General features: G+C 46.8%; 1 protein-coding gene across 3 annotated transcripts in view; it reads right to left on the bottom strand.

The window, feature by feature from the left end:
* bcor (BCL6 corepressor) overlaps nt 1–18,354 on the bottom strand; it is a 47,704-nt gene that overhangs the window by 18,621 nt on the left and 10,729 nt on the right. For 2 of the 3 annotated variants that reach the window (XM_008433875.2, XM_008433891.2), the window contains 6 exons: nt 10,649–10,731; nt 6,982–10,107; nt 4,324–4,380; nt 3,611–3,779; nt 2,342–2,629; nt 267–554 (listed from right to left, as the gene is read on the bottom strand). In XM_008433875.2, the coding sequence (XP_008432097.1) occupies nt 267–554; nt 2,342–2,629; nt 3,611–3,779; nt 4,324–4,380; nt 6,982–10,107; nt 10,649–10,731 (4,011 nt within the window). The remainder of the gene's footprint in view (nt 1–266; nt 555–2,341; nt 2,630–3,610; nt 3,780–4,323; nt 4,381–6,981; nt 10,108–10,648; nt 10,732–18,354) is intronic. The other variant, XM_008433883.2, reaches the window with a different exon arrangement.

Here is an 18,354-nt window from a genome sequence, read left to right as displayed (position 1 = left end):
GGGGTGTTGTGGGTTGTACATTTCAGCCTGTGGTCCCCAGACCCCTTCAACCCTTCTGGCTGGCAGGAGGAAGAGTCCCCCGAGCCGTTTCCTCTGCCCCACCGCTTCCCCACCCCCCTCGCCTCTCTAACTGCTCTCGGGAAATCCCCTAAAGACAGCCTGCTCAACAAGAAAGTGAAACGTGAGCCAAAGATAGATTTCCGTTACCCTAGCTGAACTCGGAGAATAAAAGGCGGCGGTTAGCGCGTCTGGTGGTTCGCTCTTACCATTAGGTAGCTTCTCGAAGCCCCACTTCCTGTTGATGTCGTTCCTCTGCGCCGCGGCCCGGTCCTCGGGCTCTGCCGCCCGGATCTTGCGCTCCCGCTGAGTCTGCGCTATGTTTCCCGGCCGAGGCAGGGGCCAGGGCCTCTCCTGCTTGAACTGGGAGCCGTCGGGTGATGCGGCGCCCGCCGTGGGCTTGCTGAGTCGCAGCCCCTTGAGCTCAATGCGGACTTTGAGCTTTCGCACCTCGTCATCGTCGTCATCTTCGTCAGGACTGGCCTGCTCGCACTCATCTGCCGACAAGTGAAACGCGCATTGTTCAGTCTCGCGTTGCAGTGCCTGAACAGTGCTGCACGCGAGCTCGAGAGCGCCAAAAAACAGCATTAATGACAACGTCTGAGCCGCACGCTTAATATTCATGCGGGGAGGAAGGACGACAGACAGAGTAGTGGAGGAAAGAAATGAGGGAGAAACAAACCAATAAAGACCAAAGAAGCCGAGACTGGCTGCTCCAATCCGAAATTCACAAGGGATGGGTGTTTGACTTGTCTGCCAGTGCCAAGGAGAGCAAGCACGATACTGCATGCCAGACGAAAAAGAAAAAAAGGAAACCCAAACAGATGAGGCAAAAAAAAAATAGAGAGATGAAAAGAGAAGGGAAAAAAGAGCAGCTTTGAAGAGGGCGGGTAAGCACAGCAGAGGAACAGCAGAGCTGAAAGAGAAGCGAGAAAGAATGGCTGTCCCTCTTCCTTGCTTCTCTTGCGCGCTCTGCGCTCAAAGGGAAGGATTAAACGCCCCTCGGAGCTGGCTGCCACACAGAGCGAAGCGCATGACAGTGAGTGGGAAGAGGAGGGGGCGGGCGGTGGTGCTGGGGTTAAAGACAGTATCCAGTGGTCTGTTTTTTTTTTTTTTTTCCCCAACCAACAAACATACAATGACTTTAAAAACGCAGAATAATAAAAAAAAGTTTTGAATTCCATTGTAAGATTTTACAAAGAACAAAGCTTTTAGAGGGGGAGGGGGGAGATCCCCAGATAACTCAGCTGTTTTTACTTGTGTGTCGACTGCATCACAAGAGGCACAGGAATCAAGCTGTTCAGATGTCATTTGTAAAAAAAAAAAAAAAACTATGACGGAGGGGGGGAACTTTTGAGACATTTTGACAAATTTATTTGACTTCCATCCCAAACTGCCAGGAAATTTCTTTCTCAAATTGCAAAATGTTTTGCATTCAGGGGGAACGGTCACATTCGCTTTAAATGTTTTGTTTACAAAAAATTTGGCAAGACAAAAAGTAAGCAGGCCAACCACGATTGTTCAATATTTGACAGACAACAAGACTTTGATTAATTATACACATAGGCTTGTCTGGCAGATTTGGAAAAAAATAAAAACTTAGACAGCTGCTTACTGAAACACAGAATTAGAAGATGCAAACCAGACGGGAACTTAACACAATGCTAACAACATGCATACACAAGTAGAAGGTGTAGGGTCACTTTTTATAGAGAGGACATGCAAGTAAGCATTGGGAACCTAACTGACAAATAACTTAAAAAAAAAAATTATTAAATTGCTTTTGAGCACTTGGTCGCCCCTAAAGTCATGCTGCCCTGGGCACTGAGCCATATCGCCCATTTCAGAAACAACCGCTGATTTTGTGTTTTTTAAGGGTATTGACAAAGGATTCTCCACATGCTTATCGTTACTCTGTGCTCCTCTTGTGACTTCTTTAATAGAACTTATGAGTCTGACACATTTCTTTATTTCACTGAAGAGCCCCGGAGACTGTGCCACCCTGGGCAGAGAGCCATATCACCAGCAAAACAAACAGAAAAAACTGACTATGACAAGTAGGTGACAGACTGCATCTAATGTGACTTTGATTGAATTTACAGAAAAGTCTGCCTACTAGCTTCAAGGCAGGGTTGATTATAGAAAAAAAAATCTGAGTTTTTTTGGGGGGGGGGTTTCAAACGAACAGGAATAAAGCCTGGAGTATCAAAGTTGCAGCAAAAGGAGATAAAAAGAAGTGGGAGGTGGAAGTGCGAGTGAAACGGTACGTTTCTTAAGTTCTCACCCGTAGAAAGCTTGGCTCTCTTCTCCCGCTCCCCGTCCTCCGAGTCGTCCTGCTCTTCCTTGATGAGCGGGCGTTTTCTGGCAGCTCCGAAGCCCAGGCCGACCTTTTCCTCCAGGAACTCCTTTGATGGCGTCAGAGTGGGAGGCATGCACAGTCCCTCCTCAGACTCTCTCGTCGCCGCTTTCCTGGCTCCGTCTTGAGCCAGGTGACCCGGGGACACGAGGTCCCTCGGCGCCACGCACCTCTGGAGAACCGGAACCCTGTTGTTGGCGTACAGCGGACGGACACCTGAACAGAGTCATAGCGGGACGAAAGAACGGGGTCAGATGGGGAAAAAAAAAAAAAAAAGATGAAAGGGGACCCCAGGAATGCAGACAGACCACAAACCAGACAGACCGAGAGCGGGCAGGGGAAACCAACGGGTGGGGCGGGAAGATGTGAGGGATCGACGAGCGGGAGAGTGGCGGTTAAACACCAGCCAGCTTTTATTCTGCTTTAAAGACAGGCAGTAAAACTTTGATGAGGTAAAGACTTTTTAATCTGATGCGAGCGGAGCGGAGCGGAGCCAGCGGGGCCTGATGGTTCCTTGCACTTCCAGCACAGAGGAAAAGACATCCTTTCTCTCTCTCTCTCTCTGTCCTCCCCCACGGCATGACCGAGCCACGCCCTTCTCACACAGAGCGTGACTCTATCCCCCCCACCCCACCCCACCTCCATTTCTCCTCGACTCCCTCTCTCCGTCTCCCTCTCCGTGCCATAATTAGGCTCACACGTCAGCCGCGGCCTTGCTCCAACACACAGCTGGGCTCCTGGCCAACGTAACTACCCTCCTTCACCTCTCCACCCCCGCCAGCTCCCTCCCCCCTCGCCTCCTCTTTCCGTTGCGCTCTCCCATCCGCTTTCACCCGCTAACTCCCCCCGCATTCVCTCACGCAATCTCTGCCCCTCCTTCTCCTCTCTTGCCCTTCTCTCTCTCTCTCTTTCTCTCTCTCTGCGTAGATAAGCACAAAAGGCTTCTTGAAAAATAAAAACTCCCCCTTCGCCGTTTCCCTTCCGCACGCCCGGTTTATGCGAGAGTTGCGTGTTTTTGCAGAAGAGAGCATCTGTTTTTTTCTTTAAGAGTGACCAAAGTTTTGCCTAAGCTTTTGCTGCAAGTGTGCATGCGTACCTATTGTTTGCATGAGTCCCTTTATGAGTGTGTCTCGATCTCTTACATATACATGTGTGTGTGCGCGTGTGTGCATATGTGTGTGTGTGCGCATTACTCACCCTCCCTCTCTGCCTGCCTGGTGGTGTGCTGGCAGTGCTCCAGCGCTCTCTCTCTGCGCTGGTCGTCTGCCAGCTCCCGTCCTGCTGCCGCTACCGAGGCAGAAACGCACAAACCGCCGCCGCCCTCCTTCTCCTTCAGCTCCAGCTCGGAGAACCGCATCATTGCCCGCTGTGCGCACACAAACACACAACAAAACAAAAAAGAAAAAAAAAAAAGGAGGAAAAGAAGCAGAGAAAACCCATGAAAACCACTCATCTGCCCACGTCACAAACACACACACCTCTCTAAGCCTCAATCTGGCCTCAACAGCTATAGAAGCAAATATTGCGTCAGCAATTACATTGTCTTAATATGAAAGAAAATGCCAAAGAAATAAATTAAACCCACGTACGCACACAAACACACACAAAGACAAAAAAGGGGGGAAGACAGATAAATCACAAGCATGGCATCAAGACACAGGTTAGACTACTGCAGCCACTGTGAGTCCATGCGCTCTGGGCCTTAAAGTCCTGGCATCTCCCTTTCCTGAAACATAAACATGGCTTGGAAACATATACATCTAAGCCCTGAGGCAGAGAGAGGAGATGAGAGGGGAGGGGAAGAGAGAGGAAAGAAGGGAGGCAAAAAGAAGGAGTGTGCAGCGGTACAGAGTACAAAAGGAGACAGAGCCTGTCAGAGACAGATGTGATAAGAAATGTAAAGAACTGACCTCCCAGTTAGCTGCAGGTTGGCTTATATTACTCTCCTCTCGTGATAAGACTTCCATCTAAGCAATTAGAATGGGGGGCTCAATATATCTGTCCAGCATTTCATCTTTTTTTATTTTATTTTATTCTTAAATGAATTTGTTTCTCCACATAATTCTTCACACATAAATAAGCAGCCACAGTCCCACATAATGACACAAAGTAAAGTGACTCAACAGGTCAATCAAATGTGCATCAAAGCCATCAGGTCATTTCTGAAGCAAACTGGTAACAAATTAAAGAGAGAGAGAGAAAACAAATAGAGATGCACCAATCGGACTTTTCTAAGCCCGTACCGATTTTCAGGTTTCCTGAAGGTCTGACCTGCTGAAGAAGAACACTGCAGCCCCTTTATCAAGGTACCGGTCTTAGATTCAAGTGCAAATTTAAAGTGCCTCGCAAAAGGAGTGCTACCCCATTGTGTCACTTTATGGGATTTGCTCATTATTAAGTTCTCTAATTTGATTTAGGTCTGGACCACTCCAAACACACAAACATGCTGCGATGTCTCATAGTTCTGGCCTTACGTTTAAGGTCATCTTTTCGCTGGAAGATTAACCTCAAACAGATTTTCGTCCAGTAATTAGTGCCATCCATCCTCCGATTAACTCTAACCAGTTTTCCTGTGCCAGTCAGAAACAGCCTCCTACACCATGATGCTGCTGCCATCATATTTCACCACGAGGATGACGACGAGTTCAGGCTTAGTTTGCTCTAATCAAGTTTTGCCCGTCATCTGACCAGAGCACCTTCCTCAACACGTTAAACCGAAAATTTATGTAAAACCCAGGAAGATACAGTTCAGTTTGTGGTTGCAGTCGTACAAAAATCATAAAAAAGTTTAAGAGTTTGGGATGCTCTGATGGCAAATTAATGCCATCAATTTGATTTGTGCTAAGCCTATAAAAGCGCATCAAAGTGGCCAATTGATTGGTGCATCTCTAGATAGAATATTACCACAATTGGGAACACAAAAATCAGTTTTGCCCTCACTTTGTTTTCACATTCCCAGAAATGCAAAGTCTGATAGCTTTGTTGCAGTTGTGAATTAAAAAGCATGACACAGACAAAACCACGTTTTCTCGAATGCATTCGCGACATAGACAGACATGAGCAACCTATTGAGATATCTGCCTCAGAGCCAGTGGATAATAACAAAAAAAATACTCTCTTTGTGTTTCTGAGCACATGAAACCCCAGAGACAACTGCTTGAAACATGGAACTTAATCTGTGCGCCTAGATGATAGCGGATGAGAGTAGTAGCAATTTTACGTTTATAGAGGTCATATGATGCGTGTTAGGAGACTAGGCATGTCAACCAGTGGGGTGAGGAGGATTATGACCTTGGAGAGACCAGGCAGGGCAGCTTAGGCCAACGAGAAGGTGGGATTAGGGGGGAGGGCTGTGATTGGCAGACAGGGGGCATGCAGACAGCTTTAGAGCAGTGGTTCTCAAGCTTTTTATTTTAAGTACCACTTCAGTAAATATAAAGTTTTCCCAAGTATCACGATACCAATGGGCATTTTTAAACTGCATTTCAATCGACATTTCATTTTTGCTCAGAAGTTCTAACATCCCAATTTGTAGTTAAACAAATTCATAGAAAAGTCCCTAGACATGGTGAAAGTCAAGTTTCTTGCCTACCCAAACTGCTCATTTTAATGAGGCCGTCCGGCATACAGACCTTTGTTTATTTGTACTTTTGAGTATTTGTAGCTCATCAACTCTTTCTCACGATCTGCACTATGTTTCTTTTTTTTGTGTGTGAGCATGTTGGTACAATATTTGAAAGAGCAAAATCACTGCTCCTGTACTGCTAATATTAGTTATCCTGATCACTGGGCAAATCAATTAGTAAATCGTCTCAGGTTCCAGGTTTTGACTTCAGAGGTAAATAAAACTGTATAAGAAGCCGGTTTGTTCATATTTACTAAACTTACTATTTACTATTAAATGAATAATAATATCTTCTTTTTTTTTTGCAGAGAACCATCAAATACAGCCAACGCGCCACAATTTCCACTTAGGCTACAGTTTGAGAACCACGGCTTTAAATGAGCCCCAAAAATGGCAGCTGTTGGTTGTTAAGAATCCTGCAAGGACCCTATGTCTCCTAAACTTGGGGTTAAGCACAGCCAAAGGCGATGTGATCTTTGAGGTTGTCACGGTCATGCTCTGAATCCACTGTCTAGAGCACAGTCAGCACTACATGCTTTAGCCTGAAGGCAGTCACACAAGGAGAGGCACGAACGGAGTCACAAGCACACACAGAGTAACCTTTACGATGGCTGCTCGGTAATCAACATACAAAACTGGCGGTCCTGTTTAAACTTTGAACCGACAATCCCTGAAAGAGTGCCTGAAATCAAGCCAATGATAAACTAAAGGGAAGATCAAACCAATGGCCAAGACAGTAGCATGACTATTTATTCTCCACAGGGCCGTAAATGCAAAGTTTGCAAAGTTCATGCAAGGTTTGCTCAACAGGCAAAGGGAGTAAAGGCAGTGACCCTTGGATGTTTATTCTCTTGTGGTTATACATTTAAGTCTGAAATGTCTGGTCATGACATGACAACAACCCAATACAATCTGTGGTGTAAAGATAAACTTGTGGACTTACCTGCAATGCTCTCTGCTCGCGGCTCAGTTTGCTAGAGTCAGCATACAGCTCTGTGGTGACGCATTTAAAGCGGTCGCCAACGTAGCCAGAGGAGTTTGCGATCCGTTTGGCCAAGCTGGACCTACGAGAGTTTTTAGATGAAGCCTGGGTACCATCGTCCTCCTCCTCTTCATCATCTCCCTCTGCTTGGGACTCCCCAAGATCAACAATATTGTCCTCTTTTTCAGCCTCCCTCTCGCACTCCTTTACTGCATTTGTATTGTGCTGTGCAAGAGGAGCGCAGCTGCCCCCATCTCTTTTGTCCTTACCAGAGCTACGCTCCCCCGAGGTGCGGGCACAGCGTAAAGTGCTCTGATCTTGATCCCCAGGGTCTGGGCTGGGGCTACTTTCCTCTGTGCTCTCTTCTGCGTCGGAGAGCTCTGGTCTGGTCTGGGATGTCCTTGATACCTCGACAAGACAGGGTGTTTCCTGGGGAATCTTTCCTTTCCCAAATAAAGTTTCTTGTTGCCCATCAGTGTTGTTCACCTTCAGGTTGGGGGTCTGTCCAGAGTGGCTTAGATGTGCTTGGTGTTTAGTCTCACTGTCAGTGTTTGTCAGGTTTTGACTGCTATGACATTCATTTTGGTTCCCCTTGTTGCTAGTCTCAGCAGAAGGCTGTTTGTAGACTGTTGGGGTAGACTCGATATCTGTGTCTGAGTGTACAAGGTCAATGCAGACAATCTTTTCTCTGGACGCCGCAGATGAGGGGAGGTTTTTGCTTTGACTGCCACTCTGTCCTTGCACGCCTACCTCCCTATCATGCTTCATTTGGTTGCCTTCGCCTGTCTCTTTCCCAGCACTGTGATCTCTGTGGCTCCCGCCTTCTTCGACAGCTCCCCGTGGTCTGTCCTGTCCCCGGGGTTTTAGTGTTGCATCTGCCCTGTCTGTCAGCTTGCTGTCAGAGAGTGTCTGCATCAGCGGATGGGCCATCTCCTGTGAGTTATAAGTGAGGTATTCTGTGCCCGGACCAGCTGGGAGATTTGGGTAGGTTAAAGGGTGTTTTCCAGCCAAGTGGGCTGGGTAAAGGCCATTGTTGCCAAGCAGAACGGGGTTAGGGTACACTGGGCCTTTCCCTGAAATTGGGACGGAGTGTAGTGCCAAGCCATCAGGTATGGGGTACTGCAGATATCTGTTAGCATAAGCCAAGCTGTGGTTCAAATAAGCTTCACTTTGAGAAAGAAAAATATGGGGAGGAGGGTGACCATTCTCCAAACATGGCCTCTTGTATGATGACAGGTCTGGAGTTGGTTCACTTCTCTTAATCGTCTGGGCGGACTTCTCTGTTCCCTCTCTGTGATGCGCTGACTGGCTGGGGCTGTGTTTCACCCATTCACCGTTAGGTTTCGGGGAAAGAGCCCTGGAGCTGATCAAAGAGCAGCCAGAATGTTGAGAGGAGGGAACACTGAGGTTGGGCTCTCCAATCCTTGGACAGGACGAGCTTCGCTGCTGAGGGAGAACCCTCTCTAGGCCCTTGTTCTTGATGACAGAGGGCGAGGTGCCTTTGGCTTGTGAAAGGCCCAGGTCTGCATTTGACCTCGGAGAGGGTGGCAAACCCGACGTGTGCTGTGCATGTGAGGGAGATGGGCTTGGTACAACCCACGATGAGTGTAAAGTGCTGATCATTTCTGGTCTCTCTGAGACCTTTGAAGAAGTGCTGCAAACCACAGAATGAGGATGGGAGGAAGGGGAGAGGGATACATTTTCATTTAGAAGCTCTCGACCGGAGGGAAGTCCATAACGGGTGCCAGATGACACAGAGTCCATCTTAACTGAGAAACCATTGGCAGGCAGCCCATACTCAATCATTCTTCCTGACAAATCCAGAGGCTTCTCTATAGAGTCTTTGGTTGGTTGAGATTGGTTAGCTGGCCTCTCAAAATTGATTAATGAAGGAGACCTGCTGTGTACTTTTTCCACTCCTGCACCTCTGTTCTCAGAGGCCCCGTCTCGTGACCTGGGTTTATGGGGGCTGGGTCTGGCAGAGGAGACCTGCTCTGATGCCATGCTGCTAATAGAAAAAGGGTGAGCAATGGACTGCGTAGAGGCAGAGGATGCAGATATTGAAGCCGCAGAAGAGACGGATGGTTGTCCTATTCTGGCAACTGGCCTTTGCAAATCCAGTGCTTTGTCAAGGAGAGCAGGCAGAGGGGGAGGCTGGGGGAGGCGGGAGGACATGTGGGAAGAATCAGCAGGCAGACTATTATTCCCGACAGTGGTGCCACTGGTGCTGGTACTACTGGTACTATTGTTGGTTGTGCCCTTCCTGGATGGAGGTCTGCTTGGTCTGCTGCTTCTGCTCGGAGAACGGTCTCGTTCCATGACTGCCTGATGGTGCTGAGGATGAGGAGAGGGTTGATGAAGCTGCTGTGGAAACGGAGATGTAACAACGAGCCCTTTGTCTTGGCAGTGTACCAGCGAAGGGGTCACTGTGACCGCAGGAATCCTCATGGGAGGGGCCACCAGAGGAGAAGAAATGGGAGATGGAGGGTAGGGAGGCATATAGTAGAGCCTCTCAGCAGCAGAAACAGCTGCAGCAGATGTAACATTGGCCCCCTGGGCTGCACACAAGGGTGGGTAGGGCAGGTGCTGGGGAAGGTAGGGGCTGGGCTGGGTGAGCAGGGAGGCTTTGTATATGTTCAAAGCAGCATACTTGGATGTGTCCATAAAGGAATACATGCCTGCTTCCGGGTATGGGCTCAGCAAAGGCATGCGGAGGTAGCTGCCACCCGCCCCAGCCAGCCCCAGCTCTGACACTTTTTCTCCGGGCCCTACTCGCCGTTCCAAGCCAAGGCCCTCAGCTCCAGCAACCAGCACAGGCTTGTGAAGGCTTGGGTGGGTGCCCTTGTAGAGGCTCTGGTAACCATTTGCGGGCTTACGACTGTCCAGAGGGCTGTCGGGTTTGTAAATTAGCTCTGGGAGACCATCCCTACTGTAGGCCAGTGGGAGGGTGGGTGTCTCTCTGCTCTTCTCCGCTGGGAGGGTTCTGATCCCTGGGTATACGACCCCACCATGGAGACGGAGGCTGTCGTGTAAGAGAGTGCTTCGGTCAAGCCCCATCGCAGCCAGGGGCGTCAACCTTGCATCCACCTGAAAGAAAGAAAGGTAAAAAAAATGCATTTAGTTGAGTTTAATCACTTACAGATACTACTTAATGGCATGACATTAACAAACAAAGTCAATGCAATGCTCTGCCTAAAAGCTCAAATGTTTTCCTGCGGCTGTACAGTAAACACCTCAGAAGGAAATAATGTGATTAAAAACACAAATAAGGAAGAAAAACAAGAAAAAATTGGGATGTAGGAAATGAACTCTAATCAGATTCTTTATGCCTTTTGTGGTGTCACCAAAGGCATGTGCTTGTTTTTATGAGGACAGATTCTACATTATAATAAATAAAGGAACTGACTATGACAGGTTTTATAAATGACTTACTATATTTAACGTGAATCTGATTGATTTAATTTAGCAAGTCTGGCTAGTACTTTTAAATATAAAAAAGGATAAAAATATGACAGTTGTTTTTTCTTTTTGTTTTTGTTTTTACATGCGGTCCATTCAGACTTTAACCAACCGACCATAACCATGTATTTTGTTCTCAAAGTGACAAATGACAACTACAGGAACTTGCCATATTTTGTGCGATGTCGTTTCCTCGTCTTAGTGCCAGGTTAGTTTGTGTCTCAGCATCGACATCACGAAACAGATGTTGCCCTGTGGAGATGAGCAAACAGTTAGCAGTCAGCGCCTTGGCTCTGCCACATGAACACACTGCAGGCGTAATTCCATGACACCGCCACTTACATTTCACAAAATATCAAACAGACAGTGTGTTGTACTTGAGCTTCATTCCAAACACAGTGAAACATGACGGGGTGAAAATGCAAAGCGGACAGCCACAATAGCTCTGCCCCCTCCCATCCATCAACACCCTTTCATCCTTATAGCGCCCCTCCAACGCTCCCCCACCACCTCCTCCCACCGTCCCCCAAGCGGGGCTTGCTAGCCGAGCCCTGTGGGGCCACGTCTATTCAGTCACGTCCCCTCACACACACCGGTTACTCTGTGCCCTCTTTGACCTGCTCTCTCGGCTGCCTCAGCCAGCAGAGCGAGGGAAGATTATGCATCGCAGAGCACTTCGGCGGGAGCCCATTTACCACCCGCCAACACAGAGCCTCAGATCAACAATACCCTCGCACCAGAACACGCACGGAGGTAGAGCGTGTAGGAGAAAAGAAGCCACATAAAAGGGGGGAATAAACTTGGGCTGAAACAGCGTAGCAAGAAAACAGGAGGAGATTTAAGTGAAGAGACTTTTGTTCAAAAAAATAAATAAAAATTGCAAGAGAAGAAAAAAAAAAGAAACCCATCAAGGCACAAATAAATGTCCCTGAATCCTGAAGTGTTTGTATAAGTTTGAATTTCTTGTCAGACACTTCAGTGTATGAGTCTTATTATATGTTCTGAAATAAGTCCAGAGAAAATCGATTCGATATTTCTACATATTTCTGAAATAAGTTCCACAACTGGCTCCCTGCACCTGTGATTTCACTCACACAGTTTAGATTTGCACACACCGAACAGGCTGCAGTGGAAAGATTCCCTTTTCCTCATCTGTATTTGCATTGATGTGGTAATATAAACGAACACTTGCTAAAAGGTGTCCTTGTACGTTGATTAAAATTTGACTTGTCTTCATCGGAGAGCAAACCGGAGATCGGGGGATGGGCCAGATCAGTGGCAGTTCTCTACTCAAACCTCAGTCCATTTTTACTTGTTATGCCTCCAACATCTGTGCACTTTAGCAATGCACTAATCAAGCTTTCACTGGCCAATATTAACTTCCACGCTACTTGGGGCTCTGACCTGAAGGATCTGATTTTCACTTGAAGAACTGTAAGCGATAAAAGATTGGGGAAATATGTTGAAGGTAGCTTCGAAACTAACCAAAATTACGCAATTCCTAGATGTTGCTGTTGGTTTATGCGTTAATAGACTGAACTTTGTGGGAGGCCTTAGTTCCAATGGATTCAATTAATGGGAAAAAGAATAAATTTTAAAGATTTGACCATCATTTTATCTGGCCTACTGGTCTATGCACCTTTAATTAGATCTGTTAAGAAAAAAATATATACATTTGTTTAATCTCAGGTTAATCTCAGCAGCTAAATCTGTTGCCGCCCTGGGCAGTGAGCCATATTTCCAACTTAAAAAAAAAAAAAAAAAAAAAAAAAAAAAAAAGCCACCAGTGGAAAAGACAGCAATTAGTTACTTGTAAATCTGCTAAGTGACAAAACCGCAGGATTACTGAACAGTTATGAGCCTTTAAGTGACATCTTCACACCCTCAGTGGTTCGCCAAATTTCTACAAGCTTCATCAAAACAGCAGTACAGCTCGCCCTGAGCTAAAAGTCTGAACGCTACCTTCAGTATGTGGGTATTTCTGCAAGGCAGTCCGGTTGGAAGAGCCTGCACGGGAGCAAAGTGAGAGGCAGCAATTGCTTTAAATAGCAAGAGTGAGCCTTCCGCGGAGCTCTCCGGAGCTGAGAGCAGCAGAGAAGCTCGGCTCCTCGATCATCGCGGTGAAACGCCTCGCTGCCGCGCCGCTGGCACACCACTTTTTTTATTGCGGTGACCCGGAGCACATTAATCAGCCTGCCGAGAGAGAGAGAGAAGGAGGGAGAGAGGGAGAGAGMMCCCCCCKCCCCCYCCCCCTCCCTCCTATCCTCCCCCGCCTCTACATTCCCACCCCCTCCTTCTCCTCACCCAGCAGCTCTGGTCGGTCCGTTCCGCTTCAACAACATCCGCATCTAACGGAACCGAAACGGAGCTGTGCGCGCGGGCGTGCGTGAGTTTTTCTGGCGCGGGATGAACGTGTGCGCGGAGCCACGTGTGGGTTTCGGCTCCGTTCCGAAAACGCAGACGCTGTTGAGAAATCACCTCTCTCTCTCTCTCTCTCTCTCTCTCTCTCTCTCTCCAGTTTCCTGTGTTGCGTGCGTGAAGCGTCACATGCACACACTTTCTGTCTGAGTCTGGCAGGCAAAGGCTCCTCATGCGCTGACAAGTCTGCGCAGAACACCAGGAATCAATCAAAATCTAAACTAAACCTTAAGAACCTTAAACCATTCACTTATTTTGTTCCTTCTTTCGTTTTAGCGAAACTGTGATTTAAAATAATAATAATAATAATAATAATAATAATAATAATAATAATAATAATAATAATAATAATAATAATAATAATAATAATTAAAAGCACAGATCAATAAAAATATTAACTAAGGGGACGGAAAAACTTTCTGGTTTCATTTCCGACTGTGACTTTCTTTGCAGCTACGTCTCCTGCTTTGACAAATGATGATGTAACGTCTATAATGTGTACATGTACATGGTTTCGAAATGGAAAGCTGCAGGCACGAAGGCTTTGGGTCAGTTTGTTCCTTTCGTACCAGACGCTCACCGGGTCAAGCAAACTAACTGCGTTGCGGTGTAACCTTTGCATATCGGTTTGTCCTTCTTAGTGTGTACCCCCTATAAGTTGCATTAATTTTAAGTTACAAAGATGCTTAATTTATCACATATTTTAAATTTCACAGTATCCTGCTTTCTTTCATTTTGATTTTGATGTCGATTTGGGTCATTTCTGGAAAATGGCAGACTGGATCGCCTGGTCAAACCAAAATAAGCGACTTCATGATTTCCTTTGTTATTTATTGGAGTCATAAGCCCACATTTCTTATCATAATCCTTAGTCGAGGCTGCTAGAAAATGACCCATGGCGCTACAGTGGTGTTCCTGTTGTTAATGGCACCATTTATCCGTACTTTCAATATCCGAACTGACGTCACGTCCTACTTCCAATTGTTACCTGTAAACAAACGTGGACCATAGAATTTCTATTAAATAATCATTTCAATTAAGTATTTCCTCAAACTCTTGACATAAAATCATAAAAATCTATCTATCTATCATAAAAATGCTCAAACCTCGCGCATAATTCAATGTAATTGTATAATAGCTACTTAAAAACCTGCCAGATGACTCTTTACCCTCATCAAACTAAAATAACTAGTTCTCTTATTAGTGCCTATTATTTATTGGAGTCTTGGCGACATTTCTTACGACGATCTAAAAAAATTACATGAGTGGTCATGTGATTAACTACAAAGAAAAATTAAGTGATCTTAAATGTCCTGTTTAGCCCAAATTTTGAGTAAAGAACAATTTTAACAGAGCATGCGCAAAACAAGTGTTTTTTTTTTTTTTTTTTTTTTTTTTTTTAATTAATCACCAAGCTGAAATGTAAGCCATTTTTTATAGAAAATGGCCAACTTATTTGTCGATCATTTGAGCCGAGTTGTTTTTGTAGGGAAATGTTGACCCTCAAACATTCACGTCAATAATGTGGAGCCTGTAAAGGCAGCGAAAGAGAGGGAGCCGCGGGCCTGCAGAGGGTGTCAAATATCAAACGGGCCTGCAGTTAGAAGCCAGTGAGTCTGGTGGCTGAGGATTTTTCTGGGTCCAAATCCGAACATAATACCGCGCCACTAGTGGAGCGGACTGGGAGGAAGGAGAGACCTGAGATGAAGGGGTGGGGGGAGAGGGTGGGTGAGGAGGGAGGAAAAGAGAGCGCGTCGACGCCCATCCCTGCGAGCTAAGAATAGTTTGGGGCAACAAACAACTCCCGAGGGCCAACCAATCCGTCACTGCACGGCCGGCCGCAGCAGCATGCACCAGCAGCAGCGGGAGGAGGAGGCGGTTTAAAGGAAGTAACAGCAGGAGGGGGGCTGCAGCATTCACCAGCCTTTATGGTCGTAATTAGGTTTGGATTTCTGCGCTGATTCTCGTTAAAAACGATAAGTCCAAAACTGACAGATTAAAAGAAAGAAAGAAAGAAAAAAAAAACCCACAATGCTTATTTTTCTTTGTCTCTTCCTTCTGGTGACAGCGCCTTGAACTCTCAGTGACCCGCGGTGTGGAAACAAAAACAAACACCGGGCTCCGCTTATCATCTCCTCCTGCATGGCTGAGGCCCTTTGTGTGTCCCCTGCGCAGCGCGCGCATGCAGCTCATGCATGCGATCCACAATTTAGAGCCTTATTTATCTTTATACTGGCGGATCTGATCGCCAAGTGGAATGCATAAGCGGAGTAAAATAAGCAGCAAACGAGCAGCGTTTGCCGTGTCCTGTTTTAAAGCTCGTTAGAATAACGGCAGACCGGGGAATGTAGGTCTAACTGCGCGCGCCCTCTCGCTCTTTGTCCTTGGAGCGCTGCCAGCAGGCTCTCTGAAGCGCAGAGCTCCGATCAGCTCTGAAAAAAAAAAGAAAAAAAAAAAAGCACTGTGACGCAGGATAATCTCCGCAGCGACGAGGGTGGGGTGAGGATAAACATGGATTAAACGTGAGCACGACCGCGCACGCGCGCACACACGCGCGAGCAGACATTAACACACACACACACACACTCGCGCGAGAGAAAAGGGAAACTCGCGCACGCCGCTGCAGGTGAACAAAACGGAAAGCGGTGGGAACAAATCTGAGGAAAATACAACACGAGCGAGGARCAAAAGTGCTGCCTGGCTGCAAACTACCCTCCGCCTCGGGCCACACTCTCACCAGCACCGACACCCAGCATCATAATGAGCAAAAAGCTCAGGCGCACAGAACGCCGGCACAATTTTAATTGTTATTGATTATCAGGCTGACKCGTGCCAAATGGTCCGACTGATCGTCACAATGAAGACCCTGTGAAAAGTTGACAAGCTGTTTCTCATTTTAGATGGGAGCTCAGAGGGGCCAAAAACGGCGGGGGTGGGGGTGGGGGCTGGATCGCGTCCACACTCACACGCGCACCACGCACGGATGGGGGGGAGAAGCTGGATGGAGATGGCGGCGGCTCTTCAGCTGTCACGTTATTAGCGAGCGAGTTGTAAACAAGTGAGGGGGGCCCGCTTGCATGCGTCCTCCCCGGAGCCCGCTACACAGCCGCATGCAAGTCGGTGCTCGGTTCAATCCCTGCCCCTCGGCGTCACGGTCGACAACAACGGAGACATTGTGCGCACCCCCGTCGCACCGCCTCCACCCCTGGTGCTGTCACAGGGGCCCGGGTGGCGGCCACTGAACTGGCTCTATTCATCGCGGGCCAAATCAGGGACTAAATGGCTCTTTATGCCACCAAAGGACACGATTGTAACAGAGATGCGCATGCACAAGTCGTCCGGCATTTACCGGAGCTTGTTTGACGCTTTTTTTCAGAAGCTGGCCTCGCTGTCATGATATGCTATAGGAACAATACCAAACATATGACATCCGACATACATTAAACAAGGTGGCAGCTGAATGCTTTCTAAACTAGAAGGGTCAATCTATTCTTCAGGAACCAGACTAGTTTTCTGGGTCCTTTTCAGTGCAGGAAACGGTTATAAACGTCATTATCAGGRCAAAACACTCGCTCGATAAAAACAACCAAATAGGAAGATAGTTGTCCTTTTAATTACCCCCGAACCTTTTCTGGAGAAGTTTTGTCACGGGAAGTGGCCGGACCTTTCTAATAGGGAGGGACATTTCCCCCACGTTGAATCGCCAGTCATTACAGAAGTAATTTACATAAGAAGCTCGGTTGTTCAAAACGTGAACATCAAACAGCCGRGGTAAAATAACTTCATTCATAGCTCAGGGCAGATACATTCAAAAAGTACGACCTCTCTGACAGAGCTGTTTTCAAAGGTTTTCTACCCTGGTTATCTGATTTAGCCCTGGTTCCTGTAGAGGAAACAACAGGGCAAAAAAAAAAAAAAAGCAACAAAAAAAACTGCCCTATATTCTGGAAAAACGTTCCTGCGGTGGACACGCACCTTAAAAGGTTTGGGGTGATTAGGATCAGAAAGGGAGAAAAGTTCAGGGTAGCTTTACTGTTGGTTGAAATAACAAATTAAACCCCCTCACACCGTATTTCTGWTGCTCAAGCCAAAACCAGGTATACTTTATCAATTCCGAAGTGAACCCTATGGTGAAGCCTATTGACTCGGTGGTATTAAAAAAAGGCCCCAGAACGGCAGGTCAAAAGCTTTGCAGCCAACATGAACCCCAGCCAAACGGCAGATAGCACATTCCTGCTTTGAAAGCTACGTGGTGCAATAAACTCCTCTGGCTACCTCCCCACTGCGCTGCCAAAAAAAAAAAAAAAAAATCCGTGGGGTTTCGTCAGCGATGCCCGAGGCACCGAGGTCTAAAAACAAACCAGGAGCCTTGATCAAGACTGTGCCTGCACGGGCTYCAGAGGAGGGGAGGTATGCATGTCATCAGCGCTCTTCTGCCAAATCAATCTTCCGATAGGCCACAGCGAGGCCGGTGAAGCCGAGCGCAATCTTAGGGGGAGGTTTTAGGTTTTCTCTTTACAGCCTTTGTAGTCTCCTCACATCCAATCCCTGCAGCTGGCATTTCCCAACAACAACAACAACAAAATCTTCCTTCTGGTGCTAGGATTAAGAAGGGGAGAACTTAACATTTTGAAGGTCGACTTAAATTGACAGACTCGGACAGATTTGTTGGCAGTGGCGCCTTTGATAAACGTGTTTAAGGGGCCCTTTGAAAATACAACCTTTAATTCAAGCACGTTCACTCATTTAAGAAGCAATTGGCTTTTTAACAAAGGTGGTACAAAACAATCTCTTTAAATATACGTTTAACCAAAATTTTGCATTGCACGTTTAATCTTTTGAGTTGATTAGTTTCTTCTAACTTCTTCTGATTAGTAATCAAGCAGCTTGTCGTTACTTTGGGGTATAAAGTAACGACGGTGTTTATGACACGCAGTACTAAGAAGCGAGGTAGAAAACATTTCCAAAGCTCCAATGCTAGAGGATTGCTGGCATGTCCAGGGTCACCAAGTCTCCATAGCAACCATAAAACCTAATCCATCCACGCAGACGGCATTTTGAAGAGGCCTTTATTTTATCCTACCATCACAAACGCAAACATTCAGTATGCTGAGCTCAACTTTAACTGCAACCACGTGCTTTAGTAATGAGAGAAATAAGAACAAACAACAAACACTTCCGCACTGTATTAATGCATAGGAGAGGATCTAAGATGCTGTGGGGTTGCTTCTCTTCCAAAGGCCACTAAGAACCTTGTTGGAGTGCAAAGTACCAAGAACTCTGTGAAGTACCGGAACATTTACAAATACAAACCAGTAGGCCTCTGCTAGAAAAGTGAAAATAGGTTTCACTGGGTCACTGTGATACAAAGAAGATAAAATGGGTCAGATTGTACAGAATCAGCCTTCTTCCATCTCCACCACAAACCCAAACCCTAAATCCTTTAGACCCTGTGAG

This window comes from Poecilia reticulata, linkage group LG2 (assembly GCF_000633615.1).
Source record: "Poecilia reticulata strain Guanapo linkage group LG2, Guppy_female_1.0+MT, whole genome shotgun sequence".
Lineage (NCBI taxonomy): Eukaryota > Metazoa > Chordata > Actinopteri > Cyprinodontiformes > Poeciliidae > Poecilia > Poecilia reticulata.
The sequence above is the reverse complement of the archived record's forward strand: the minus strand, read 5'-3'. Positions and strand labels throughout refer to the sequence as shown.